This window comes from Engystomops pustulosus, chromosome 4 (genome assembly GCF_040894005.1).
Source record: "Engystomops pustulosus chromosome 4, aEngPut4.maternal, whole genome shotgun sequence".
NCBI classification, from domain to species: Eukaryota; Metazoa; Chordata; class Amphibia; order Anura; family Leptodactylidae; genus Engystomops; species Engystomops pustulosus.
In genome coordinates, this window is record NC_092414.1 from 10,829,186 (window position 1) to 10,857,012 (window position 27,827).

The following is a 27,827-nucleotide window of genomic DNA, read 5'->3' on the forward strand; positions in this document are numbered from 1 at the left end:
TCAAATTCATAAAACCTTTGTATGTTAATGAAGCTAAGGGACCGCCATGGGTACATAACCAATGCCACTACAGCATAAGTCAGGATCACGTAGCTGTCCTTTACTTTTAAGGCTAAAATAATTTTTAAATACATTATATACATTGCTGAATTAAATAAAATATACAGGAGAGTGTAAGGAATTTATCGCAGTTTATTTTTACATTTTTTAGAGGGAAACAAAAACATATAGTATAATATATATGTAATAGAAATATGTTCGAAAATCATTGGAAAACACAGAGCAAAATATGGATATTCCGAAAACTGATAGGACATGGGACAGAAGATACTGGGGGAAGAATGGGACAGCAAGCACCAGGGGAGGGGACGGTGGTTCGTGATGAGCTGCCAAACCTTTACAGCGTCACAGTCTAGAAGATGCTCTCTTCTATCATGAATACAATTCCAGAGCAGTAAAACTGACACAGAAAGAGTTCTTATAGTTTAAAGACAATAAAGAAAAGTGAATTAAACTAAACTAAACCTTAAACTAAAAAAGTCAAATTCAAATTCATAAAACCTTTGTATGTTAATGAAGCTAAGGGACCGCCATGGGTACATAACCAATGCCACTACAGCATAAGTCAGGACCACATAGCAGTCCCTTACTGGGGGAAGGATGGGGCAGCAAACACCAGGGGAGTGGTTCATGATGAGCTGCCAAACCTTTACAATGTTACAGTGCAGAAGATGAATCCAGTGTGTTCTATACAATATATTCAATACTCATCATAAAAGGGAAACTTAGGGTGATCCTTCCAGCTGAAATACAAAAAAAAAAAAACATAAAAATTTACGTTATAAAAAAAAAACAAATAAATATAAAGTAATTTTATTATAAAAATAACATTTTTAAAAATTTTTTAGTTGCTGAAATTTAACACAGTGACACCTACACATCTAAGGTCAGGTAACGCAGGTTTATTTTTACTCCGTTCAGAACTTCCATATCTTCAGCCTTTAATTCAAAGTCAAAGACCTAAAAGAACATAAATCACATGAAATTAAAATCATTCGACATTTCGTTACTAAAGGAAATATAGATATTTTAAGTAAAAGAAACTAATTGTGTTACAGGGTTAAAAAACATTCCATAAATGCAGTTTTATAAGATTGACCAATAGAAATCTAGAAAATGGGAAGTTGTTCTATTTTTAATTGATTTTTATTATTGTTTTTTGTACCTGAAAGTTCTCTTTGATCCTCTCAGGAATGCAGCTTTTTGCGAGGACGACCACTCCCCTCTGTAGAAGATATCGCTGGATCACCTGACCCGGGGTGTGATTCAGTTTCTCAGCAACTGCATTTAACACTGGGTCCTCCAGAACTTTGGGAGAATTCTGATCAATCCTGTCCAACAGAAGATAAAAGAAGGAAAAGGAAAACAAATTGTTCATAGGGGGGCAGTATTATAGTAGTTATATTCTTGTACATAGGGGGCAGTATTATAGCAGTTATATACATGTACATAGGAGGCAGTATTATAGTAGTTATATTCCTGTACATAGGGAGCAGTATTATAGTAGTTATATTCTTGTACATAGGGGGCAGTATTATAGCAGTTATATACATGTACATAGGAGGCAGTATTATAGTAGTTATATTCCTGTACATAGGGGGCAGTATTATAGTAGATATATTCCTGTACATAGGGGGCAGTATTATAGTAGTTATATTCCTGTACATAGGGAGCAGTATTATAGTAGTTATATTCTTGTACATAGGGGGCAGTATTATAGTAGTTATATTCCTGTACATAGGAGGCAGTATTATAGTAGTTATATTCCTGTACATAGGGGGCAGTATTATAGTAGTTATATTCCTGTACATAGGGGGCAGTATTATAGTAGTTATATTCCTGTACATAGGGGCAGTATTATAGTAGTTATATTCTTGTACATAGGGGCAGTATTATAGTAGTTATATTCTTGTACATAGGGGGCAGTATTATAGTAGTTATATCCCTGTACATAGGGGGCAGTATTATAGTAGTTATATTCTTGTACATAGGGGGCAGTATTATAGTAGTTATATTCCTGTACATAGTGGGCAGTATTATAGTAGTTATATTCCTGTACATAGGGAGCAGTATAATAGTAGTTATATTCTTGTACATAGGGGGCAGTATTATAGTAGTTATATTCTTGTACATAGGGGGCAGTATTATAGTAGTTATATTCCTGTACATAGGGGGCAGTATTATAGTAGTTATATTCTTGTACATAGGGGGCAGTATTATAGTAGTTATATTCCTGTACATAGGGGGCAGTATTATAGTAGTTATATTCTTGTACATAGGGGGGCAGTATTATAGTAGTTATATTCCTGTACATAGTGGGCAGTATTATAGTAGTTATATTCCTGTACATAGGGAGCAGTATAATAGTAGTTATATTCTTGTACATAGGGGGCAGTATTATAGTAGTTATATTCCTGTACATAGGGGGCAGTATTATAGTAGTTATATTCTTGTACATAGGGGGCAGTATTATAGTAGTTATATTCCTGTACATAGGGGGCAATATTATAGTAGTTATATTCCTGTACATAGGGGGCAGTATTATAGTAGTTATATTCCTGTACATAGGGGGCAGTATTATAGTAGTTATATTCTTGTACACAGGGGGCAGTATTATAGTAGTTATATTCTTGTACATAGGGGGCAGTATTATAGTAGTTATATTCCTGTACATAGGGGGCAGTATTATAGTAGTTATATTCTTGTACATAGGGGGCAGTATTATAGTAGTTATATTCCTGTACATAGGGGGCAGTATTATAGTAGTTATATTCTTGTACATAGGGGGCAGTATTATAGTAGTTATATTCTTGTACATAGGGGACAGTATTATAGTAGTTATATTCCTGTACATAGGGGGCAGTATTATAGTAGTTATATTCTTGTATATAGAGGCAGTATTATAGTAGTTATATTCTTGTACATAGGGGGCAGTATTATAGTAGTTATATTCTTGTACATAGGAGGCAGTATTATAGTAGTTATATTCCTGTACATAGGGGGCAGTATTATAGTAGTTATATTCTTGTACACAGGGGGCAGTATTATAGTAGTTATATTCTTGTAAATAGGGGTGGTCCATTCTTACCATCCCTTGTCTCTGCTTGTCCCTAGGACTCCATATGCGACCAGTACAATGTCTTGGCTCTTGCAGAACTCCAGTAACTTGCTCTGGTTGAGGTATATGTGACATTCCACCTGTAGATAGATGTGTCAGCATTACACGCTATATGTTATGTTAAATCCCATCCATTATAATAGTCACCTGGTTGCAAACGGGTTTGTACTTGAGTCCTGGCATGTGGAGAATCAGTTCCAGTTGCCTCTTATTAAAATTGGAGACTCCGATAGATCGGACAAGTCCTGCATCCTTACACGCTTCCAGAGCCTAAAAATGAGGGAATTTCGTCAGTGCTTCATATTAAAGGGATTCTTTCTCAAAGATCACCTGAACGATCGGCTGATCTGCTTCGAGGAGCTTCACCTAGTCTTGGAGTTTACCAGCAGTGGCCACTAGAGGTGATGTGAGGTATTACATGCCAACATACAATGATGAATCAGTTATTACATTATTGTATCCAACAAATGTATCAGTTTGTATTTTACTAAGCAGACATGTAGCCAGAGCCTGAATGTAATACATATGGATGGGGAAGGGGTGATGTACGGATAACTTTACCTTCCATGTATCCCGGATATCTGTGTTATGATAAATCGCTTTTCCATTTTCATCCGTAGGGAAAAGATTATCTCCAGGCTGGAGGAGAAAATGGGAAAAAATGTAAATGGCCAGAAAAACCTTATCATCATCCACATCAGTACTACTACTCCTATTCTGTTTATATGGACACAGCACAGTACTACTACTCCTATCCTGTATATATGGGTACAGTACAGTACTACTACTCCTATCCTGTATATATGAGCACAGCACAGTACTACTACTCCTATTCTGTTTATATGGACACAGCACAGTACTACTACTCCTATCCTGTATATATGGGTACAGTACAGTACTACTACTCCTATCCTGTATATATGGGTACGGTACAGTACTACTACTCCTATCCTGTATATATGGGCACAGCACAGTACTACTACTCCTATCCTGTATATATGGACACAGCACAGTACTACTACTCCTATCCTGTATATATGGACACAGCACAGTACTACTACTCCTATCCTGTATATATGGGTACAGCACAGTACTACTACTCCTATCCTGTATATATGGACACAGCATAGTACTACTACTCCTATCCTGTATATATGGGTACAGCACAGTACTACTACTCCTATCCTGTATATATGGACACAGCACAGTACTACTACTCCTATCCTGTATATATGGGCACAGCATAGTACTACTACTCCTATCCTGTATATATGGGCACAGTACAGTACTACTACTCCTATCCTGTATATATGGACACAGCACAGTACTACTACTCCCATCCTGTATATATAGGCACAGCACAGTACTACTACTCCTATCCTGTATACATGGGCACAGCACAGTACTACTACTCCTATCCTGTATATATGGACACAGCACAGTACTACTTCTCCTATCCTGTATATATGGACACAGCACAGTACTACTACTCCTATCCTGTATATATGGGCACAGCACAGTACTACTACTCCTATCCTGTATATATGAGTACAGCACAGTACTACTACTCCTATCCTGTATATATGGGCACAGCACAGTACTACTACTCCTATCCTGTATATATGGGTACAGCACAGTACTACTACTCCTATCCTGTATGTATGGGTACAGCACAGTACTTCTACTCCTATCCTGTATATATGGGCACAGCACAGTACTACTACTCCTATCCTGTATATATGGGTACAGCACAGTACTACTACTCCTATCCTGTATATACGAGTACAGCACAGTACTACTACTCCTATCTTGTATATATGGACACGGCACAGTACTACTACTCCTATCCTGTATATATTACTCCAGATTAAATCAAATCAAAAGACGAGAGGGCACTGTCTCCATTTGGAGAAACCAAGGTTTAATCACCGGAGGCGACAGGGCTTTTTTACTATGAGAACTGTCAATCTGTGGAATAGCCTGCCTCAGGCGCTGGTCACAGCAGGGACAGCAGAGAGCTTCAAGAAGGGTCTAGATGCCTTTTTACACCTATATAACATTGATTGTTATACTATATAGGATTGTTTCCCCTAAATCCCTTCCTCATCCAATCCCTACCCTTCCTCGGTTGAACTTGATGGACAAGTGTCTTTTTTCAACCGTATAAACTATGAAACTATGAAACTATATGGGTACAGCACAGTACTACTACTCCTATCCTGTATATATGGGCACAGCACAGTACTACTACTCCTATCCTGTATATATGGGTACAGCACAGTACTACTACTCCTATCCTGTATATATGGGCACAGCACAGTACTACTCCTCCTATCCTGTATATATGGGCACAGCACAGTACTACTACTCCTATCCTGTATATATGGGTACAGCACAGTACTACTACTCCTATCCTGTATATATGGGCACAGCACAGTACTACTACTCCTATCCTGTATATATGGGCACAGCACAGTACTACTCCTCCTATCCTGTATATATGGGCACAGCACAGTACTACTACTCCTATCCTGTATATATGGACACAGCACAGTACTACTACTCCTATCCTGTATATATGGGCACAGCACAGTACTACTCCTCCTATCCTGTATATATGGGCACAGCACAGTACTACTACTCCTATCCTGTATATATGGGTACAGCACAGTACTACTACTCCTATCCTGTATATATGGGCACAGCACAGTACTACTACTCCTATCCTGTATATATGGGCACAGCACAGTACTACTCCTCATATCCTGTATATATGGGCACAGCACAGTACTACTACTCCTATCCTGTATATATGGACACAGCACAGTACTACTACTACTATCCTGTATATATGGGCACAGCACAGTACTACTCCTCCTATCCTGTATATATGGGCACAGCACAGTACTACTACTCCTATCCTGTATATATGGGCACAGCACAGTACTACTACTCCTATCCTGTATATATGGGAACAGCACAGTACTACTCCTCATATCCTGTATATATGGGCACAGCACAGTACTACTACTCCTATCCTGTATATATAGGCACAGCACAGAATTACTACTCCTATCCTGTATATATAGGCACAGCACAGTACTACTACTCCTGGACAAACCTGAAACTCCATGGGTGTGTGTATAAGGAAGAGATCCAGGTAATCCAGCTGTAGATCCCTCAGAGATTGTTCCAGGCCAATGCGGACCCTCTCAGGAGCCTGGTTATTATTCCATAACTGCAGGAATACAATAACAATGTAACATGTAACCAAGCCCCGCCCCCTCGTGGGCGTGTTAATAAGAAAACTAATATATTTAGAGCACTTTGATTGGTTAGAGCTTCCAGTAACATAAGGTCACCTTCCCGGTGTAGAAGATGTCTTCTCTCGTCACCGTCCCATCCTTAATCTTGGATCTGATACCTTCACCGACCTGAACCTCATTTCCGTACATCGCGGCGCAGTCGATGTGGCGATATCCGACCTCGATGGCCACCATGACGCTCTCCCCGGCCTGCTCTTTGGTGTACTGTGCGGGAGAAGATCCAGTCATGGTCATTGAAGAAGGTTTTATAGGTTAACGCGAGGCTGTTGTAAAGCTTATCTATAAACCATAGAGTACAGCAGATTACAGAAGTGTCCTCATCTCTGGAGGACCTGACAACACTGTGCATTTCGTAGTCAGATCATTGATTGTAAAAAGATGGAGGTAATACATGATAATGCCTCTGGTGGTGCCACAGGGGTTGTCACCTTTGGTAGCCAAGTTTTCCGAGACTCTTGATGACCATCTTCCTGCACACATCAAAGATGGCATCAAGGTCCAACTGAGGTAAATCACGTCAGGAGAACCCTCACATTTGGAAAAGCCCCCCATAGAATCAGAGGATCTTCCGATGGGCCCAGGTTCTAACCCAATTCTGCACCCCAAGGGTTCTGAAGAAGACAACCCAGTGAGGATAGCATGGTCTTTTTTCTAAGGTCGAATGAGGGTGGGCCACATGAAATTTTTATCTGGTGGGCTGCAAAAACTCCAGTGCTAAAAACTCCAGTGCGACTAGGACCGCGGTGGCAGCCAAGGTAGGGACACGGGGACCACGGATGGCAGGCAGGACCACGGATGGCTGGCAGGACCTTGGATGGCTGGCAGGATACCAGGACCGCCACAGGATAACAGGACCGCCACAGGATAACAGGAACTCAGAGGCGTCTGGAAACGCTCAAGAAGGCTTTCTCCTCAGAAGAATGAGCTGAAGATCCGGCAGGGGATGCTGGGAGTAGCCAGGCTATATAGCCGAGCCGGGAATGCCAGCGCCAATAAGGAGGACGCTGGCCCTTTAAAATCTTGAAGAGGCGCGCGCCCTAGCAGCGGGAGCGTGCGGCCGCGAAGGAAGGAGACGCACGGACCACACGCTGGGACTAGAGCGGTGCCAGGAGCCTGGAGAGGTGAGTGAAGAGGAGGGGGAGCAGGGCAGGACAGCGGAGCACGGGTGCACCTGCGATCTGCAACATGGATCGCGGGGACACCCGTGACAAGAACCAGACAGGGGGCTGTGTGGCACAGCAGGACACTGGTGCCCCCGCGATCCGAGACATACATTGCGGGGTCACCTGTGACATGTCTTTCAGGGGCAATACCTATCACTGTCTATAAGTCAGTGCAGAGATCACCGCAGTGTGAGGACTTGCCCCCACTGCTACAAATTATTATAAGTCCATCAATCACAGTCCTGCTGCTACTAATAACATACACAAAAGTCTACACTAAGGACAATTCTAAACTTTTACTGTAGTCTTTATGGTCACACATGCTGTTGTGTATATATATATTGCAATTATTTGGTGCTATGCCATCTTCTACCTACATTTCCTTATGATCACTTACCGTATGGGGGTTGTAGGTGCCAAATCCAAGCACTGGCATCTTATGGCCATCATTCAGCACCACGTAGGAGTCCGACCTGAGAGCCATAGTAGGACCTGTCAGAGTCTCCTGCGCTGCACGACTGCTCGATCACTAGATCATGAGTGGACTTGTTCTCACCACTCCCTGCACTGCCCCGGATTGATGCGCACACTCCTTCTCCTCCTCTGACTAGACAGGACCTTCAGTATCTCTAAGTCACAGTCAGGAGGTGTCCCACAGTCCTCCTTATGGCACCAGTCTCTGGTTTCAAAACTTTTTGATTATTTTTATGTTCTTTCACAATATTTTCACTCTGTAGGGTCAATTTTGGGGTCAATTGTGAAAATTTTTGCAAGAATTGCCACTTAGGTTCAGTAGAAGGTACGAACCTGTAGAGGGCAATATGTCCACTCTAAGAACTTAGCTCCTTCATGCCCAACAATCCACAGGCCATGCAGGGATTGGATGGGATTGGCCGTCATTTGAGCCCCCACTCTAGGGGGGCAGGAGGCCACTTGAAGTCATTGACTTTAGAACACAGTTGTCAGGCTCCAAGGACAGTGGACCCCCTGGACCACCACGTATGGTGACATAAGCCAACACCTGGGACCGGAATCTAATCGGCACCCGGTTTTCACCAGAGCCCGCCGCAAATCGGGTTGGACTTGCTGCGGCGAGGTATCACCAGGTCGTTCCACAGGTATGACTTTATCTGCGGTGGCAGCCACGGTGGGGTACAAAGAAATGGTCGGGGACAGGCAGGAGGTCAAGATAGAAAGTACGGGAACAAGGTCAGGAACGGGAAATCAGCAGACAGTCACTAGGCAATGACACAAGCTTTCAGGGGCATATAGCACAAAGATCCGAGAGGGAACGCAGGAAGGGGTTGGGGGTTTATCAGAATTGGCAGCTGACCAGCGCCAATTATCGGACCGTTGGGCCTCGCGCCCTAGTGGCACCACCAGAGTCAGGGCTGGATCACGGCGCTGTAAGTTTGCAAGTGGGGGAACCGGGCAGCGGAGAGGGGCAAGGGTGAGCCTATGATGCGGAAGGTGGGTTGCAGGAGCACCCGTGACAACATTCTTATAGAATAAAGTAACTTTCCATTGGCATCGGAGCCTGGAAGCCTGGAATATAGAAGCCTGGAATATGGAAGCCTGGAATATAGAAGCCTGGAATATAGAAGCCTGGAATATAGAAGCTTGGAATATGGAAGCCTGGAATATAGAAGCCTGGAATATAGAAGCCTGGAATATAGAAGCCTGGAATATGGAAGCCTGGAATATAGAAGCCTGGAATATGGAAGCCTGGAATATAGAAGCCTGGAATATGGAAGCCTGGAATATAGAAGCCTGGAATATGGAAGCCTGGAATATAGAAGCCTGGAATAAGGAAGCCTGGAATATAGAAGCCTGGAATATAGAAGCCTGGAATATAGAAGCCTGGAATATAGAAGCCTGGAATATGGAAGCCTGGAATATAGAAGCCTGGAATATGGAAGCCTGGAATATAGAAGCCTGGAATATAGAAGCCTGGAATATAGAAGCCTGGAATATAGAAGCCTGGAATATAGAAGCCTGGAATATAGAAGCCTGGAATATGGAAGCCTGGAATATAGAAGCCTGGAATATGGAAGCCTGGAATATAGAAGCCTGGAATATAGACGCCTGGAATATAGAAGCCTGGAATATAGAAGCCTGGAATATAGAAGCCTGGAATATAGAAGCCTGGAATATAGAAGCCTGGAATATGGAAGCCTGGAATATAGAAGCCTGGAATATGGAAGCCTGGAATATAGAAGCCTGGAATATGGAAGCCTGGAATATAGAAGCCTGGAATATGGAAGCCTGGAATATAGAAGCCTGGAATAAGGAAGCCTGGAATATAGAAGCCTGGAATAAGGAAGCCTGGAATATAGAAGCCTGGAATATGGAAGCCTGGAATATAGAAGCCTGGAATATGGAAGCCTGGAATATAGAAGCCTGGAATATGGAAGCCTGGAATATAGAAGCCTGGAATATAGACGCCTGGAATATAGAAGCCTGGAATATAGAAGCCTGGAATATAGAAGCCTGGAATATAGAAGCCTGGAATATGGAAGCCTGGAATATAGAAGCCTGGAATATGGAAGCCTGGAATATGGAAGCCTGGAATATAGAAGCCTGGAATATGGAAGCCTGGAATATGGAAGCCTGGAATATAGAAGCCTGGAATATGGAAGCCTGGAATATAGAAGCCTGGAATATAGAAGCCTGGAATATAGAAGCCTGGAATATAGAAGCCTGGAATATGGAAGCCTGGAATATGGAAGCCTGGAATATGGAAGCCTGGAATATAGAAGCCTGGAATATAGAAGCCTGGAATATAGAAGCCTGGAATATAGAAGCCTGGAATATAGAAGCCTGGAATATGGAAGCCTGGAATATAGAAGCCTGGAATATAGAAGCCTGGAATATGGAAGCCTGGAATATAGAAGCCTGGAATATAGAAGCCTGGAATATAGAAGCCTGGAATATAGAAGCCTGGAATATAGAAGCCTGGAATATGGAAGCCTGGAATATGGAAGCCTGGAATATGGAAGCCTGGAATATGGAAGCCTGGAATATGGAAGCCTGGAATATGGAAGCCTGGAATATGGAAGCCTGGAATATGGAAGCCTGGAATATAGAAGCCTGGAATATAGAAGCCTGGAATATAGAAGCCTGGAATATAGAAGCCTGGAATATGGAAGCCTGGAATATGGAAGCCTGGAATATGGAAGCCTGGAATATAGAAGCCTGGAATATAGACGCCTGGAATATAGAAGCCTGGAATATGGAAGCCTGGAATATGGAAGCCTGGAATATAGAAGCCTGGAATATAGAAGCCTGGAATATAGAAGCCTGGAATATAGAAGCCTGGAATATGGAAGCCTGGAATATAGAAGCCTGGAATATAGAAGCCTGGAATATGGAAGCCTGGAATATAGAAGCCTGGAATATAGAAGCCTGGAATATGGAAAATCCCCGGAATGTGCTCCAGGCCCTCTGAGCGGAGAGATCTGGCTAGGTTATGCTTATTGCAATCAGTTCCTTCTGTTCTTGACAAAACTTCTGCCAGCTTACATTCTTTTCATGTAAGGGTTGTTAAGGTTGTACTGAGTAATGGTGGTAATTTTTTTTTTTTTTGTTTTTTATTATACAGTAAATATTCTACTACTTAATGTTTTTCCTTATCCATGAAGTGAATTCCAGACTAGTTTTAAATAACACTTACTGAGTGAAGAGACAGAATAAAGGGGATTCAAGTTTTCAAAACGAAATTCATATCAGATACAGAATTTGAGAAAGTTTGTGGGACCGCCATGGGTACCTAACCAACGCCACTTCAGGCTTTTAACCACTTTGACAGTTCTTTTGGAACTGAATAGGATGGAATATTAGTGAGAGATCATAGCCTTCATTTGGGAGGGGTTAATGTTTGTAATATTCAAAAAGACACCGCTCTTAGGTTAATAAATGTTACAGATTTTAGGCTTTTTTAACTTGAAATATATTGTATCGTTGGAGTGGGTTTCACTTATCCAATTTAAACCTAGGACGCTAAGCACTGCTAACACTTTTGGTTTGGAAATTTCAAATATCTTTAACACTCATCAGGGATATTGGGGATGTTCTCTCCACTTGAAATTTAAATAAATAGATAGATGAAATCTTGAAAAAAAAATTATATTTTAGATGTGTACTTTTTATAATCAAATCAAGTGTAAAAGAAAAACTCTAAGTCAAAAACCTGTAGAAAAATCACTTTACAGTTCCCTGAAAAAATAAATAAACTAAAATGAAGGAATTAATTAAAGGGTTCACTTACTTTTTCACAACGTTCCCTTAAAACTGCATAGATGTAAAACTAATAGCAGAAATACAATTAAAACTAATCCAATACAGATAAAAAATATACAATCTTCAACTAAGTGAAAAGTAAACTTTAACCATGCTGGAAGTAATAAAGATTTAAGAAACAATAGGAAACACTAAATCCTGCTCCGGACGAAGCTTCTTAATCCATAAAAAAATGCATCCAGTGCAAACAGAGAAAGAAAAAATATGCAGGTACAGCCTCCGTATTTTCATTAATAATCATATTCATGGCTCCGCAGTGGCTGTAGTATTGCAATATATTGTATGAGTGATCAGACCCCCTAGGGTTCAAGTACCCTAAGGGCTCTAGAAATACAATTAAAAAGATAGAAATATAAAAGTATTCAAAATATTTAAGGTTTCATAGTTTATACGGTTGAAAAAAGACGCTTGTCCGTCAAGTTCAACCAAGGAAGGGAAGGGATTGGATGAGGAAGAGATTTAGGGGAAATAATTCTATATAACATAACCATCAATATCATCAAATACAAATAAATAACTAAATATAAACATATTTTAGGTTTTTATAAAGAAAAAGTTAAATTTGAATTCATACCATCAGAATTTACTCACTCAACAAAATTATCGTCTTCATCCTCCATAACGCCCCTCCCCCCAACAACTGGAGGAGGTCGTCTATATAATGGCCATAACACCTGAAGTCAGGGAGATACAGATATTCAGTAGTAAAACGAAAAAGTTCTTCCCGTCTCGCCATATACCACTTGGCCAGTGAAGGGGAGCACTTAACCCCCACAGTTGCCCCGCATCTTTGTACATAGAATTTTTCATGAAAACTAAAATATTTGAGTTTTAACAAGTTTATCAAAGCAACCAATACACAATCTTTTATATCCGTGTTCCCCAACCACCAGTCCGTGGCCCAAGACCGGGCCGTGGAACACCTCAGCTTCGGCCAACCTCATCTTATCTCATCTTATTCGTTCCCCTGCAGCAGTCTTCTCTTCCTCTGCACATGCTTCGTATCTTTACCATGAGCTGGTAGTGCCATGACCAGTGTTGGAGATATTTGGCCACCCAATCTCCCAATCTCTCACTCACTGACCCAATCCCAGCCATGATGGGCGTCAACAGAGGAGAAAAATATCCTTGTGTATCTTGGGCAGTGAGTGAAAGTTCGGGACAACTGCACCAACAGATAATCAGCAATTCTCTCTGGTGCGCTGGGGGGAACCATTCACGAAGCGGGTTGAGCCTCATGCCTCAGGCAATTCCACCTTCTGAAAGATGGGGGGGCAGCATCAGGGATGCAGTCAACTGCAATAAAGCAGAACCCGGCACCTAAAAATAATGTCTCTTCACACCTGGTATGAGATACTGCATACAGGACTAATTTTCTAAAAAAAAATAACCTCATATATTGCTCCTGGATCAGGTGGAGGCGGTGCCTAAATAGCTCGCCTCAGGCGGCAGAGTTTAGATTCATCCCTGGTGGTGTGGCACGAATTTGTAATCCATATTCAATTATTTATTTCAAAATATTCAAGTATAACCTGTAGGGTTATTTTGCAGGGTCTTATAATTATTGGTACCCTGTAATAATTTCTTATTGAGCTTTCCATTTAGCCCAGTGTGATGAACCCCCAACTCTTGAGTCCAGTTACAGTGAAAACCATAGATTCTGTTAGTTTTCACTCATGGTTTTAGAATAAGGTGATTCTTATGGGGGCATTCTATAGAATACCTATGGATTCAAAAAGACGAACTATAGGGTCTCTAAGTGCTGACATATGTATGTTATTGTCTATAGAGATCCTAGCAAATCTGGGAAATGTAGAATTTGCATTAAAATAGTGTTATAAAATAAGGAAGAGTGAAATAAACTAAAATTTTGAAATTCAAATTCATTAAAACTTTGCATGTTTATGAACCTAAGGAACCGCCATGGGTGTATAATCAATGCTACAATGGCATAAGTTAGGTACCCATAGCAGTCCCTCAACTTTATCAATTGGTTCTCATCCCTATGTCATCCATAAGGGAGACTAATATACTGTATATTTCAGGTGAAATGTATCTAACATACTCAGGGAATTTATAATAAGCTTTAATTTTTGGGGGGTTTAAAAAACTTACAGAAATCGACTCCAATATTAGGTAACCCCCAATTTACGCCAGGGACCCCAGCCCGCTGATAACGTGCTTCCTAGAATTAGAGATGTGGTAGATGATGGTGGAATTCGCCCTCTAGTGGACATAGGTAATGGGAATGTGCCAGTCTACAATTGGGGCATTCCTCTCTGGCACCCGTATCAATTCTTACATCAATTCTCACCACCTTTGAAGACCTATGCCTCACTAACACTCAGCTTACCCATACACTTTCACTATTGTATGGGAGATGGGGGACTCGAAACCATACTAGGCTATGACCTGTCACATTGGTACCGTACTCCGGTCAAGCTTAGACAAATTGACCCCCAGATCTCGGATCAATGCTGGCGATGCGAGAACAACATAGATACAATACTACATATCTGGTGGATTTGCCCTCTCGTCGCCCCCCCTGTGGCAGAACATTAACCAGTTATATAATGTTTTGACCAAACTTCATGTTACTTTTACAGCAGAACAGGCCCTACTTTCTCTCTCAGGACCTATCTCAAAAATTAAAAATGACCATTTAAGACATCGGAGGTCATTTACTAAGGGCTCCGCGGCCGCACTTTTGTCGGGTTTCCCAACTTTTTCTGTTTTGTGCCGAATTCCGCCGGGATTTTGGCGCAGTTGATCGGATTTCGGCGCAATCGCCAGTGAATCACAACGACAGAAATCGGGAGAGGCGTGGCCAACGGAAAACTCAACAGATTCATAAAAACCCCAGAATTTAAAAAACGATTTGTGTCGCAAAATCAAGCACTTACATGCACCGAGAAGAACCAGGTGAACTCTGGCGGACCTCGGCGCAGCAGCGACACCTGGTGGACATCGGGGGCACGACCTTAGTGAATCGGCGGAAGACCCGAATCCTCGGAGAACGCGCCGCTGGATCGCGACAGGACCTGGTAAGTAAATGACCCCCATTTTCTTGTTGCCTCTCGTCAGATTGTCCCCCGCTGCGGGAGATCCTTGGTTCCTCCCTCCAGAGCTGATTGGGTAACTGCCCTGAACCACATCTTCAGAATGGAGGAACTGAGGGCCATTGATGACGGTAGAGCCACACAGTTCTACGATACATGGTCCACCTGGCTGACTTTCAGGGATTCTCACTCCTTTGCAACCTGGGTCACAACTGGGTTAGTGCCCTAGGACAGTGATGGCGAACCTTTTAGAGACCGAGAGCCCAAACTATAACTAAAATCCACTTATTTACCGTGAAGTTCCAACATTGCATTTTAAGCATTAACTTTTTGCTACCTGTTCGTCAACATCTCTCAATCGTATCGGCCCCTTGAGGCCACTAATACAGTTGAAAGAAGGAGGGCACATTGAGACTCTCATTATAGCTTCTCACCAGGGTCTCTCTGTACAGTAAGAATGATTGGTCCAGCAGGATGACCTCCTAAGATAATGATGGGCGTCATTATCTCACCTTCTCACCTTTCCCGCAGTTCCATACAGCCAATGAAATATCGCTTTAAAATAGTGCTGATTGCAGCATCTCTTATATTGCCTGGGTCTGCAGGAAGATTTTGTGAATTTGGTACTGTTTGGTGAGCTCTGTCTTGAGGTCAATGGCCTGAGTGCCCACAGAAAGGGATCTGAGTGCCACCTCTGGCACCCGTGCCATAGGTTCGCCACCACTGCCCTAGGATAACATGATGCGTTACTTTATCTATTTATTGTTTTCTTCTTTGTTCTCTCCTTTACTTACTCTTTCTCTCAACTCCCAATTTCACCTTTCTTTTTATGTAACCCCCTTTTCCTCTACCTATCCGAATGTTTATCGGAAGCAACATCTTTCTAACTGGAGCTCGTCACATCCTACGTGATCTGCTAAGTGCCTTGATCTGGCTGAACAGGACCATATTTCATTCTACTCCTTCCTGATTATGCTTCAACTGCTTCAACTGCTTCCTGTTATATTTTCTGCATTATGTATGTTTAAAAAAAACTTTGGAAAAATCTAGATGTTCTAAAACAATAATGGGGCAGCACACAGAGCAGAGAGTAAAACAGCAGCAAAAACCAGAAGGGGAAGGTAACAATGTATGTGTATGAAGCAGAGGGACCGCCATGGGTACATAATTAATGCCACTACAGCACAAGTTAGGTACCCATAGCAGTTCCACAATTTCTAAGAGTTTTTCAACCTACTGGTAGCCATAATGGAGACAAAAATACACATTATTCATGATGAATTAAATAAAAGATACAGGATATCGCAATTTATCACAGTTTAGTTTTAATTTTTTTGCATTTTGGGGAGGATTCAAAAAAATTAAAGTACATTAAGTATGTAATAGAAATAATTTGAGAATGCACAGCAAAATCTGGATGTTACAGAAACTGACAAGACACGGGGCATTAGGTACTCGGAGCAGAGACTGACTCAAAAGCAGTAATCACCAGGGGCAGGGAGCAGTCTTCCAGCGCTACAATGTCAAATAATCCAGAGCTATTTCCAGGGTATTCAATACTCATCATGAAAGGGATAATTGGGGTGATCGCTCCAGCTGAAATACAAAAGTTAAAAAATAAAAAGTTGTATTCCAAAAAAAAAAATACAAAAGGTATTCAAAATGATTGTAGCTTCACAATACACAATGACACTTACACATCCATGGTCAGATAACGCAAGTTCTTATTGCATCCGTCCAGAGCTTCCACATCTTCATCATTTAATTCAAAGTCAAAGACCTGGAAGAAAATAAATCACAGGTAATAAAAATCCTTAAAAATATTTTCTTTTACTCATAAGCACATGCTAAACTCTAAAATCTTATGTCTGAGCCTATGTCGGAGGACTGCGGACCGCGAAGTGTATATGCACCACACATATGAGTCACCTACAGCTATGCTCCAGCTCATCAAAAGTTAAAGTGAACCTACCATCACGGAACTACCTATATATCGGGTGGTAGGTGGATCTATAGGACGTGAGGATAGCCATTTTAAGGGCTAATACTCACGTTCCTGCAATTTTTTAATAACTTTTATTTGCCTTATATGTAAATTTTCTAAAGAGGCTACTGGGGCTACTCCACGCCCCAGTAGCCTCTTCGACCCCCCCTACCAGAAATTTCGGCGTAAATTTCCTCGTAGCTGTGAACCCTCGTCTGTGAAACCTGCCGTCTGCGCATGTGCAGTAAAGCTTACCCGCAGCTGTGCGAGTCTGGCTTTGGAGCAGACCGCTGCGCGCCGAAGATTTCTGGTAGGAGGATGGAAGAGGCTACTGGGGTGTGGAGTACCCACGCCGTGTAGCCTCTGCTCCGGCTACTCCACGCCCCAGTAGCCTCTTTAGAAAATGTACATATTAGGCAAATAAAAGTTATTAAAAAATTGCGGGGACATGAGGATTAGCCCTTAAAAGGGTTATCCTCACGTCCTATAGATCCACTTAACACCCAATCTACCTTTATAGGTAGATCCGTGGTGATAGGTTCCCTTTAACCGGCTGTTACTCAATGAATCTCCCTTCATTTACCTTGCCTCCTTGTTGTGCTGTCTTCTCTGGTTTTCAGGGTTCTGATCCAATCACTTTCTGGGTTCAGAACTTTAATATCACATAAGAGATCTGCCTGACCTAGGATCTTGTCCTGCTCTAGTATGAGTACTAAGTAAGATCCTGGTAATCCGGGTAATCTGTTCTCTGTTTCCTGGTAATTTTCAACCTTTTCTTGTTTTCTCACTATCCTTTTGCCTTGTGATTTTGTACTGCGTGTGTCCTCTTGGTTTTGACCCTTCTCTGGAGACAATTCTTCTCTGTTTGTACTGTCTTGTCTTTGTCTCTGTGTTTTACACAGGGAGGGAATATCGACTAGATGTCAACTTACCAACTAGGATAGGCCCGGCAAAGAGACAGAGACAGCAGGGAAGGGGATTGGTCTTAGAGGCAACTCTCTTTATGTCATCTATATGTTCTCAGATTCTGCCTTATGCAAAGGTAGAAACTTAAAAGAGTGGTTGGAGACTTACCTTTATTTTCCCATAAACCAATTAAGGGGTTAAGAAAATTCCATAAAGTTATTGGAAAGACCTTTCAATAGAAATTATTATTAGCTCAATATATTTTTTTAACTTTTAATTTACCTGAAAGTTCTCTTTGATCCTCTGGGGGGTGAAGCTTTTTGCAAGGACAACAACTCCCCTATCTAAAAGATATCGCATGGCAACCTGCGCAGGGGTGCGGTTCAGCTTTTTAGCAACTGTATTTAACACTGGGTCCTCAAGAAGTTTGGGGGAATTCTGATCAATCCTGTCCAGCAGAAAATATAAGCAAACCGATTATATTATATACATAGTACAGTATATACATAGGGGGCAGTATTATAGTAGTTATATTCCTGTACATAGGGGCAGTATTATAGTAGTTATATTCCTGTACATAGGGGGCAGTATTATAGTAGTTATATTCTTGTACATAGGGGGCAGTATTATAGTAGTTATATTCCTGTACATAGGGGGCAGTATTATAGTAGTTATATTCTTGTACATAGGGGGCAGTATTATAGTAGTTATATTCTTGTACATAGGGGGCAGTATTATAGTAGTTATATTCCTGTACATAGGGGGCAGTATTATAGTAGTTATATTCCTGTACATAGGGGGCAGTATTATAGTAGTTATATCACTGTACATAGGGGAGCAGTATTATAGTAGTTATATTCCTGTACATAGGGGCAGTATTATAGTAGTTATATTCCTGTACATAGGGAGCAGTATTATAGTAGTTATATTCCTGTACATAGGAGGCAGTATTATAGTAGTTATATTCTTGTACATAGGGGGTAGTATTATAGTAGTTATATTCCTGTACATAGGAGGCAGTATTATAGTAGTTATATTCTTGTACATAGGGGCAGTATTATAGTAGTTATATTCTTGTACATAGGGGCAGTATTATAGTAGTTATATTCTTGTACATAGGGGGCAGTATTATAGTAGTTATTTTCCTGTACATAGGGGGCAGTATTATAGTAGTTATATTCTTGTACATAGGGGGCAGTATTATAGTAGTTATATTCTTGTACATAGGGGGCAGTATTATAGTAGTTATATTCCTGTACATAGGGGGCAGTATTATAGTAGTTATATTCCTGTACATAGGGGGCAGTATTATAGTAGTTATATCACTGTACATAGGGGGGCAGTATTATAGTAGTTATATTCCTGTACATAGGGGCAGTATTATAGTAGTTATATTCCTGTACATAGGGAGCAGTATTATAGTAGTTATATTCCTGTACATAGGAGGCAGTATTATAGTAGTTATATTCTTGTACATAGGGGGTAGTATTATAGTAGTTATATTCTTGTACATAGGGGCAGTATTATAGTAGTTATATTCTTGTACATAGGGGGCAGTATTATAGTAGTTATATTCCTGTACATAGGGGGCAGTATTATAGTAGTTATATTCTTGTACATAGGGGGCAGTATTATAGTAGTTATATTCCTGTACATAGGGGGCAGTATTATAGTAGTTATATTCCTGTACATAGGGGGCAGTATTATAGTAGTTATATCACTGTACATAGGGGAGCAGTATTATAGTAGTTATATTCCTGTACATAGGGGCAGTATTATAGTAGTTATATTCCTGTACATAGGGAGCAGTATTATAGTAGTTATATTCCTGTACATAGGAGGCAGTATTATAGTAGTTATATTCTTGTACATAGGGGGTAGTATTATAGTAGTTATATTCCTGTACATAGGAGGCAGTATTATAGTAGTTATATTCTTGTACATAGGGGCAGTATTATAGTAGTTATATTCTTGTACATAGGGGCAGTATTATAGTAGTTATATTCTTGTACATAGGGGGCAGTATTATAGTAGTTATATTCCTGTACATAGGGGGCAGTATTATAGTAGTTATATTCTTGTACATAGGGGGCAGTATTATAGTAGTTATATGCTTGTACATAGGGGGGTAGTATTATAGTAGTTATCTTCTTGTACATAGGGGGCAGTATTATAGTATAAATATTCTTGTACATAGGGAGCAGTATTATAGTAGTTATATTCTTGTACATAGGGGGCAGTATTATAGTAGTTATATTCCTGTACATAGGGGGCAGTATTATAGTAGTTATATTCTTGTACATAGGGAGCAGTATTATAGTAGTTATATTCTTGTACATAGGGGGCAGTATTATAGTAGTTATATTCCTGTACATAGGGGCAGTATTATACTAGTTATATTCCTGTACATAGGGGGCAGTATTATAGTAGTTATATTCCTGTACATAGGGGGCAGTATTATAGTAGTTATATGCTTGTACATAGGGGGCAGTATTATAGTAGTTATATGCTTGTACATAGGGGGGTAGTATTATACTGGTTCTTCTTATTCCTATGTTCTGCTGCATATCACTCTGTATAATACCATCTGATATAGTAGTATAATATTCTATACTTACCATTTCTTTGACCTGCCACTCCCCAGGACTCCATATGCTATCAGCACAATGTTTTGGATCTCGCAGAACTCCAGTAATTTGTTCTGGTTGAGGTATATGTGACATTCCACCTGTTTATGGATAAATCTGTTAGGATGTAGGTGTCTTTGGTCTCACTGATGATTACAGCCATAATAACTATGAGGAAATGTCACCTCATTGCAGACAGGTTTGTACTTGAGTCCTGGCATGTTGAGAATCAGTTCCAGTTGCTTGTGGTTAAAATTGGAGACTCCGATAGATTGGACAAGTCCTGCATCCTTACACGCCTCCAGAGCCTAAGAAGGGAAGAACTTTTGTCATTGCTACAACCTATATGAGATCTGTATCTAAGATCACCTGAAGGATCGGCTGATCTGATAAGAGGAGCTGGAATTAACCATGAAGTTTTCCTGCAGTGGCCACTACAGGTGATATGAGGTATTACATGGCAACATTTAATAAATTGTGATGCCTGATAAGTTTACCTTCCATGTATCCCGGATATCTGTGTTATGATAAATCGCTTTTCCATTTTCATCTGTTGGGAAAAGATTATCTCCAGGCTGGAGGAGAAAATGGGAAAATAATTAAGATTTACTCAGAGGAAACTGAGTAAATGCCCAAAAATTCCCTGGACAAACCTGAAACCCCATGGGTGTGTGTATAAGGAAGAGATCCAGGTAATCCAGCTGTAGATCCCTCAGAGATTGTTCCAGGCCAATGCGGACCCTCTCAGGATCGTGGTTATTATTCCATAACTGCAGGAATAACAATGGAGATTCCCGTAACTGAGCTCCGCCCCCTTATGGGCGTGTTAATAAGAAAACTTTTAGAGAATTTTACTTGGTTAGAGCATCCAGAAAGTTTTTTTTTCATTTTTTAATCAAGTAATTTTTGTAGAATTTGTTTTGTATTTTACAAACATAGAACCCCCCCCCCCCTTCTTAAAAAACTCAACTCTACCACTTACACCCTGTACAAACAACCCGTCGGGGGCAACAGCCTTTGGTGTGTAGATATAGTACATCACATGTAGGGACAGTACATCACATGTAGGTATAGTACATCACGTGTAGGGACAGTACATCACATGTAGGGACAGTACATAACGTGTAGGTACAGTACATCACATGTAGGTACAGTACATCACGTGTAGGGACAGTACATCACGTGTAGGTACAGTACACCACATGTAAGTATAGTACATCACGTGTAGGTACAGTACACCACATGTAAGTATAGTACATCACGTGTAGGTACAGTACATCACGTGTAGGTACAGTACATCACATGTAGGTACAGTACATCGCGTGTAGGGACAGTACATCACATGTAGGTACAGTACATCACGTGTAGGGACAGTACATCACGTGTAGGTACAGTACACCACATGTAAGTATAGTACATCACGTGTAGGTACAGTACACCACATGTAAGTATAGTACATCACGTGTAGGTACAGTACATCACGTGTAGGTACAGTACATCACATGTAGGTACAGTACATCGCGTGTAGGGACAGTACATCACATGTAGGTACAGTACATCGCATGTAGGTATAGTACATCGCGTGTAGGGACAGTACATCACATGTAGGTACAGTACATCACGTGTAGGGACAGTACATCACGTGTAGGTACAGTACATCACATGTAAGTATAGTACATCACGTGTAGGTACAGTACATCACGTGTAGGTACAGTACATCACATGTAGGTACAGTACATCGCGTGTAGGGACAGTACATCACATGTAGAGACAGTACATCACATATAGGGACAGTACATCACGTGTAGGTACAGTACATCGCGTGTAGGTATAGTACATCACATGTAGGTACAGTACATCGCGTGTAGGTACAGTACATCACGTGTAGGTACAGTACATCACATGTAGGTACAGTACATCGCGTGTAGGTACAGTACATCACATGTAGGTATAGTACATCACGTGTAGGTACAGTACATCACGTGTAGGTACAGTACATCGCGTGTAGGTATAGTACATCACATGTAGGTACAGTACATCGCGTGTAGGTACAGTACATCACGTGTAGGTACAGTACATCACATGTAGGTACAGTACATCGCGTGTAGGTACAGTACATCACATGTAAGTATAGTACATCACGTGTAGGTACAGTACATCACGTGTAGGGACAGTACATCGCGTGTAGGTACAGTACATCACATGTAGGTACAGTACATCACGTGTAGATACAGTACATCACATGTAGGTACAGTACATCGCGTGTAGGTATAGTACATCACATGTAGGTATAGTACATCACATGTAGGTACAGTACATCACATGTAGGTACAGTACATCACGTGTAGGTACAGTACATCACGTGTAGGTACAGTACATCACATGTAAGTATAGTACATCACGTGTAGGTACAGTACATCACGTGTAGGGACAGTGCATCGCGTGTAGGTACAGTACATCACATGTAGGTACAGTACATCACGTGTAGATACAGTACATCACATGTAGGTACAGTACATCGCGTGTAGGTATAGTACATCACATGTAGGTATAGTACATCACATGTAGGTACAGTACATCACATGTAGGTACAGTACATCACGTGTAGGTACAGTACATCACATGTAGGTACAGTACATCGCGTGTAGGCACAGTACATCGCGTGTAGGTATAGTACATCACGTGTAGGTACAGTACATCACATGTAGGTACAGTACATCACGTGTAGGTACAGTACATCACGTGTAGGTACAGTACATCACGTGTAGGTACAGTACATCACGTGTAGGTACATTACATCGCGTGTAGGTATAGTACATCGTGTGTAGGTACAGTACATCGCGTGTAGGTACAGTACATCGCATATAGGTACAGTACATTACGTGTAGGGACAGTACATGATGTGTAGGTACAGTACATCACGTGTAGGTATAGTACATCACATGTCGGTACAGTACATCACGTGTAGGTACAGTACATCACGTGTGGGGACAGTACATCACATGTAGGTATAGTACATAACATGTAGGGACAGTACATCACGTGTAGGGACAGTACATCACATGTAGGTACAGTACATCACGTGTAGGTACAGTACATCACGTGTAGGGACAGTACATCACGTGTAGGTATAGTACATCACATGTCGGTACAGTACATCACGTGTAGGTACAGTACATCACGTGTGGGGACAGTACATCACATGTAGGTATAGTACATAACATGTAGGGACAGTACATCACGTGTAGGGACAGTACATCACGTGTAGGTACAGTACATCACGTGTAGGTACAGTGCTTCATATTTAGATACAGTACATAACATGTAGGTATAGGAAGCCGGAAGGGAGATCATCATTGTCCATCCATGGACCCCTAACCTTTTCAAATTTTTGGGAATCTTTCTCCTTACACTACCCCCCCCCCCTCTTTTCTCCAGTCTTATAGTGGTCTTCATTCTAGAGATGTTCTCCTCCACGTTGGGAGCAGAGGAGCTCAACCAGTGTTGGGCGATTGACTTTCGTTCTTGGTACAACGTCCTGCCTAAGCTTACAGAGACTGCATTCGTCATGTCTTCTTCACCCAGGAGGACCAGAATGCCCTCTATGGGGGAAGCCGGTAGGTTTACACCGGCTAAAATTTCCTTCCAATAAGAAGCTGATTTCCTGATGTGCCTCCTCAATCCCACACCCTATTATGTGTAGTCAGCTGGGAGTTCTGTACAACCTACTGATCAAAAATAGCTGGGACAACCTGAGGGGCTCTCACAGTGATAACATGGGGGTCTCTAACACGAAGGGCAACCAATACTCGTCTGTCAATGGGTCTACATCCTCCTCCAATTTTTATATGTTTATATTTTAATATGTTAGGAACGTCCCTCAGAAATCGGAGCAGGTCATTGGCCTAGGCCATTTACCCTAATCCAAGCTTGGGGTTGTACCCAGCTAAGATATTTAAGCCCAAAGCCCATTTTGGCCATGACCACCTTCCAGAAACATAAGGTTACCTTCCCGGTGTAGAAGATGTCTTCTCTCGTCACCGTCCCATCAGCAATCTTGCATCTGATACCTTCACCGACCTGAACCTCATTTCCGTACATCGCGGCGCCATCAATTTGACGGTATCCGACCTCGATGGCCACCTTGACGCTCTCCCTGGCCTGTTCTTTGGTGTACTGTGCGGGAGAAGATCCAGTCATGGTCATCGAAGAAGGTTTTATAGGTTAATGGGGGATGAATGTATCATAATTTCTCAGCTGTAAGTATATCTATAAACCATAGAGTACAGAAGATTACGTGTCCTCATCTCTGGAGGACCCGACAACGGGGTGAATTTCGTAGTCAGATCACTGAGTGTAAGAGATATTACTTGACCTCTGATGGTGCTGTGGGGTTTCCACCTTAGAAGCTGAATGGTGACTCTACTTGATAGATCTTCCAAAGTGAATTTTTTAATTTCAACCACGACACAACATGTTGATGTCCACAAGGGCCAAGCCACGTTGGGATACCCACAGCAATATTTCTGGCAGTGGTAGTGGAATTACTCTTATTTGGTGTCTAACTGGCCCAGAATCACAGGAACCTCTGACGAGCCCTGGCTCTAACTCAATTCTGGACAATCCAGAATACACAACACTGTCTGGAGAGAGGACAGAGCCCCCATTTCTGCAATCCTGGAATATGAATCCATATTTCACAGTCCTGCTGCTACTAACAACATACACAAAATATAATTACAAAGGTCACCCATGAGAATACCCAACACTGCCTAAAAAGAGCTCAGCAGTGTGAGGACACACACCCATTTCTACAATCCTGGAATAAAAACCTATATTTCACAGTCCTGCTGCTACTAACAACACATACAAGTTATAATTGAGCATCTCTCAAAGGATAATACTGTTGGAAATATGACATGATGTGGCTTGAGACAGTTGAGACAAAGCGTCTTTGTGGACAGGGGAAGAACTAAGCCATAAATGCCTACACTGCCCCTAATAAAGATTGCAGAGACAGCTGCATGTGATAACAATGGACTGAGCTATTACACCTGGAGGCCATCGCCCCCTGGAGGTTCTCCCAGATCCTGTGGGAGACAAAGACTCACGTGACTTGTCCTGCAAATTGTATGATAAGAATGTGTTGAGTCTACATCATCATTGGATTGGCCAAGACAGTGGTGGAGGTGGGATGATGGGCAATGTGTGTGAGCTATGTGTGTGTGTATATAAGATGGTATATAGATCTTTAGTTAGAGCACTTCCACCATCTCTCTGTCCCTTTACCCTCTATGTATATTCCCCTGTATTGTATCCTTAATAAATCCCCTATAAAGATCCATTGAATATTGTTGTTAATTTAATATTAACTGGCACCCCAAAACCAAGCAGATTTTACAAATACCCAACACTGTATGGTTGAACCTGCTGATATTCCTCTTATCCGGTGCTCTGTCAGGTACTACCGGCATCACCCTATACTCACTTACCGTTTCGGTGGCGAAGGTTCCAAATCCCAGCACTGGCATCCGGTGCCCATCATTCAGCAGCACATAGGAGTCTGACTGCAGAGCCATAGTGATACCCGTCCCAGTGCCCTGCTCTACACCACTGCTCTCCACATAGACTGTGTGTGACCTTAACTAGTCCTGGCCCCTCCCTCCCAAGGCTCAGAATTGAAATGTAGTCCCCGCCCCCCCTCCGCCCTCCAATCAAAAATCTATTCCTATTTCCTTAGTAATAAAACTACCTTCAAATCCCTAAAATATTCTTCCACTTTGTTTCCTATTATGTAATGTGTAAAAAAAAAAATGTGAATTTTTTTTTTTAACTAAACCTATAATTTTTAATAAAAATAATAGTTACAAAAATTCTGTCATTTTTAACGATAAATTAATCCGTATTTTAATTTGTAGTTTTAATATTTTTTCATTAAATCATTGATCTAAAAAGACTTTATTTTACATACCATATATACTCGAGTATAAGCCTAGTTTTTCAGCACAATAAAAAAAAATGTGCTGAAAACCCAAATTCGGCTTATACTCGAGTATAAAAAAATATAGGTCTGACCAGGTTTTTGTGTTAAAATAAGGGGCCTCGGCTTATACTTGGGTCGGCTTATACTCGAGTATATACGGTAGTTTAGATTTGCTATAAAATAGGGGCAATAAATAACTAGATGGGTCTTGGGGTCCTTTCTGGGACTGTATAAACAATTCTCAGCCCCCAAACCTTTCAATTGAAAATCTTTCCCCATTGTCTTAAGTACGGGAGATCTTTCGAATATTCTCCGGGTCCCTCGGTGCTGTGAGATCCTGGTTATGTCACATTTATTGTAATCAGATCCTTCTGCTCGTGGCAAATCCTCTAAGGGCTATCACATTCTCGTCTTGTGAGGGTTAACTCTTTGAGTACTAGAGGTACTGACACTTAGACATGTGGAACTTAGGTACAGGATAAAGTGGATTCAAGTTTGCTTCAAAGAAATTTCAAATGAGCAACAGAATTTGTGAAAGTTTAAGGGACCGCCATGGGTGCCTAATAGAGATGAGCGAGCACTAAAATGCTCGGGTACTCGTTATTCGAGACGAACTTTTCCCGATGCTCGAGTGCTCGTCTCGAATAACGAGCCCCATTTTTCAAGGGGACCAAGGCTCTGCACAGGGAAACTTGGCCAAACACCTGGGAACCTCAGAAAAGGATGGAAACACCACGGAAATGGACAGGAAACAGCAGGGGCAGCATGCATGGATGCCTCTGAGGCTGCTTAATCGCACCATTATGCCAAAATTATGGGCAACAGCATGGCCATGACAGAGTGACCGAATGAGGCTAGATAGCATCTAAAACATCCAATAATTGACCCTGACACTATAGGGGACGGCATGCAGAGGCAGCGGCAGCAGCTGCAGGCTAGAGAGTGGCATGGCGACATACCCTAAATGGACTCAGGCTTCAAACCAATGGGTGGCAGAGAGGAACCAAAGGAGGTGAGCAAGAAGCGCTCAAATAATATCGGTACATGATAAAAGTTTGCCAGTATATTTTGTGGATTACACAGCAGGGTGGCGACAAAGTTAACATGGAAGCCATGAAAACAACCCAAAATTCTGCCTGACACAGCTCGTTTGATAAGGGGACCATGTATGGAGGCAGTGAACTAGTAGTAGATTAAAGGTGCTGCAGTTAAAACTATGTTAGTTGGATCTTGGCATGGAGCTGGCGCTCCGCTGCCAGGCGAGCTTTCGCCAATCCAAGCCCCTGTCTCTAGGCTACTCCC

General features: G+C 41.5%; 2 protein-coding genes across 3 annotated transcripts; both read right to left on the reverse strand.

Moving 5' to 3' along the window:
• Nucleotides 1-174: 174 nt before the first annotated feature.
• LOC140126051 (estradiol 17 beta-dehydrogenase 5-like) lies at nucleotides 175-8,213 on the reverse strand. Its single transcript, XM_072145115.1, has 9 exons — nucleotides 8,065-8,213; nucleotides 6,541-6,708; nucleotides 6,300-6,416; nucleotides 3,740-3,817; nucleotides 3,326-3,448; nucleotides 3,149-3,258; nucleotides 1,226-1,391; nucleotides 938-1,020; nucleotides 175-803 (listed from the first exon to the last, which is right to left on the reverse strand). Exons 1-9 carry the CDS (start codon nucleotides 8,149-8,151, stop codon nucleotides 761-763), a joined length of 975 nt encoding a protein of 324 aa, XP_072001216.1. The 5' UTR covers nucleotides 8,152-8,213; the 3' UTR covers nucleotides 175-760.
• An 8,116-nt stretch (nucleotides 8,214-16,329) lies between these two features.
• Nucleotides 16,330-26,215, reverse strand: LOC140126047 (aldo-keto reductase family 1 member C1-like). Of its 2 annotated transcripts, XM_072145109.1 has the most exons (9): nucleotides 26,035-26,212; nucleotides 24,551-24,718; nucleotides 21,196-21,312; nucleotides 21,040-21,117; nucleotides 20,728-20,850; nucleotides 20,534-20,643; nucleotides 18,198-18,363; nucleotides 16,723-16,805; nucleotides 16,330-16,621 (listed from the first exon to the last, which is right to left on the reverse strand). In XM_072145109.1, the coding sequence occupies exons 1-9, from the start codon at nucleotides 26,119-26,121 to the stop codon at nucleotides 16,579-16,581; spliced, it is 975 nt and encodes a 324-aa protein (XP_072001210.1). In that variant the 5' UTR covers nucleotides 26,122-26,212; the 3' UTR covers nucleotides 16,330-16,578. The 2 variants fall into 2 exon arrangements, with proteins under 2 accessions (XP_072001210.1, XP_072001211.1); XM_072145110.1 differs by lacking the exon at nucleotides 24,551-24,718 and having other exon boundaries at nucleotides 26,035-26,215.
• Between the last annotated feature and the right edge of the window lie 1,612 nt (nucleotides 26,216-27,827).

Bases quoted from the DNA above. Each gene is read 5' to 3' on its own strand.
- LOC140126051 (XM_072145115.1), bottom strand. From the start codon at position 8,151: ATGGCTCTCAGGTCGGACTCCTACGTGGTGCTGAATGATGGCCATAAG. The intron at 3,259-3,325 runs GTGACTATTATA...ATCTATCTACAG, and splicing joins ACAAACCCGTTTGCAACCAG to GTGGAATGTCACATATACCT. The intron at 1,021-1,225 runs GTACAAAAAACA...ATGTTCTTTTAG, and splicing joins GGATCAAAGAGAACTTTCAG to GTCTTTGACTTTGAATTAAA.
- LOC140126047 (XM_072145109.1), bottom strand. From the start codon at position 26,121: ATGGCTCTGCAGTCAGACTCCTATGTGCTGCTGAATGATGGGCACCGG. The intron at 21,118-21,195 runs GTTTGTCCAGGG...TTTCTCCTCCAG, and splicing joins ACACACCCATGGGGTTTCAG to CCTGGAGATAATCTTTTCCC. The intron at 20,644-20,727 runs GTGACATTTCCT...ATCCATAAACAG, and splicing joins ACAAACCTGTCTGCAATGAG to GTGGAATGTCACATATACCT.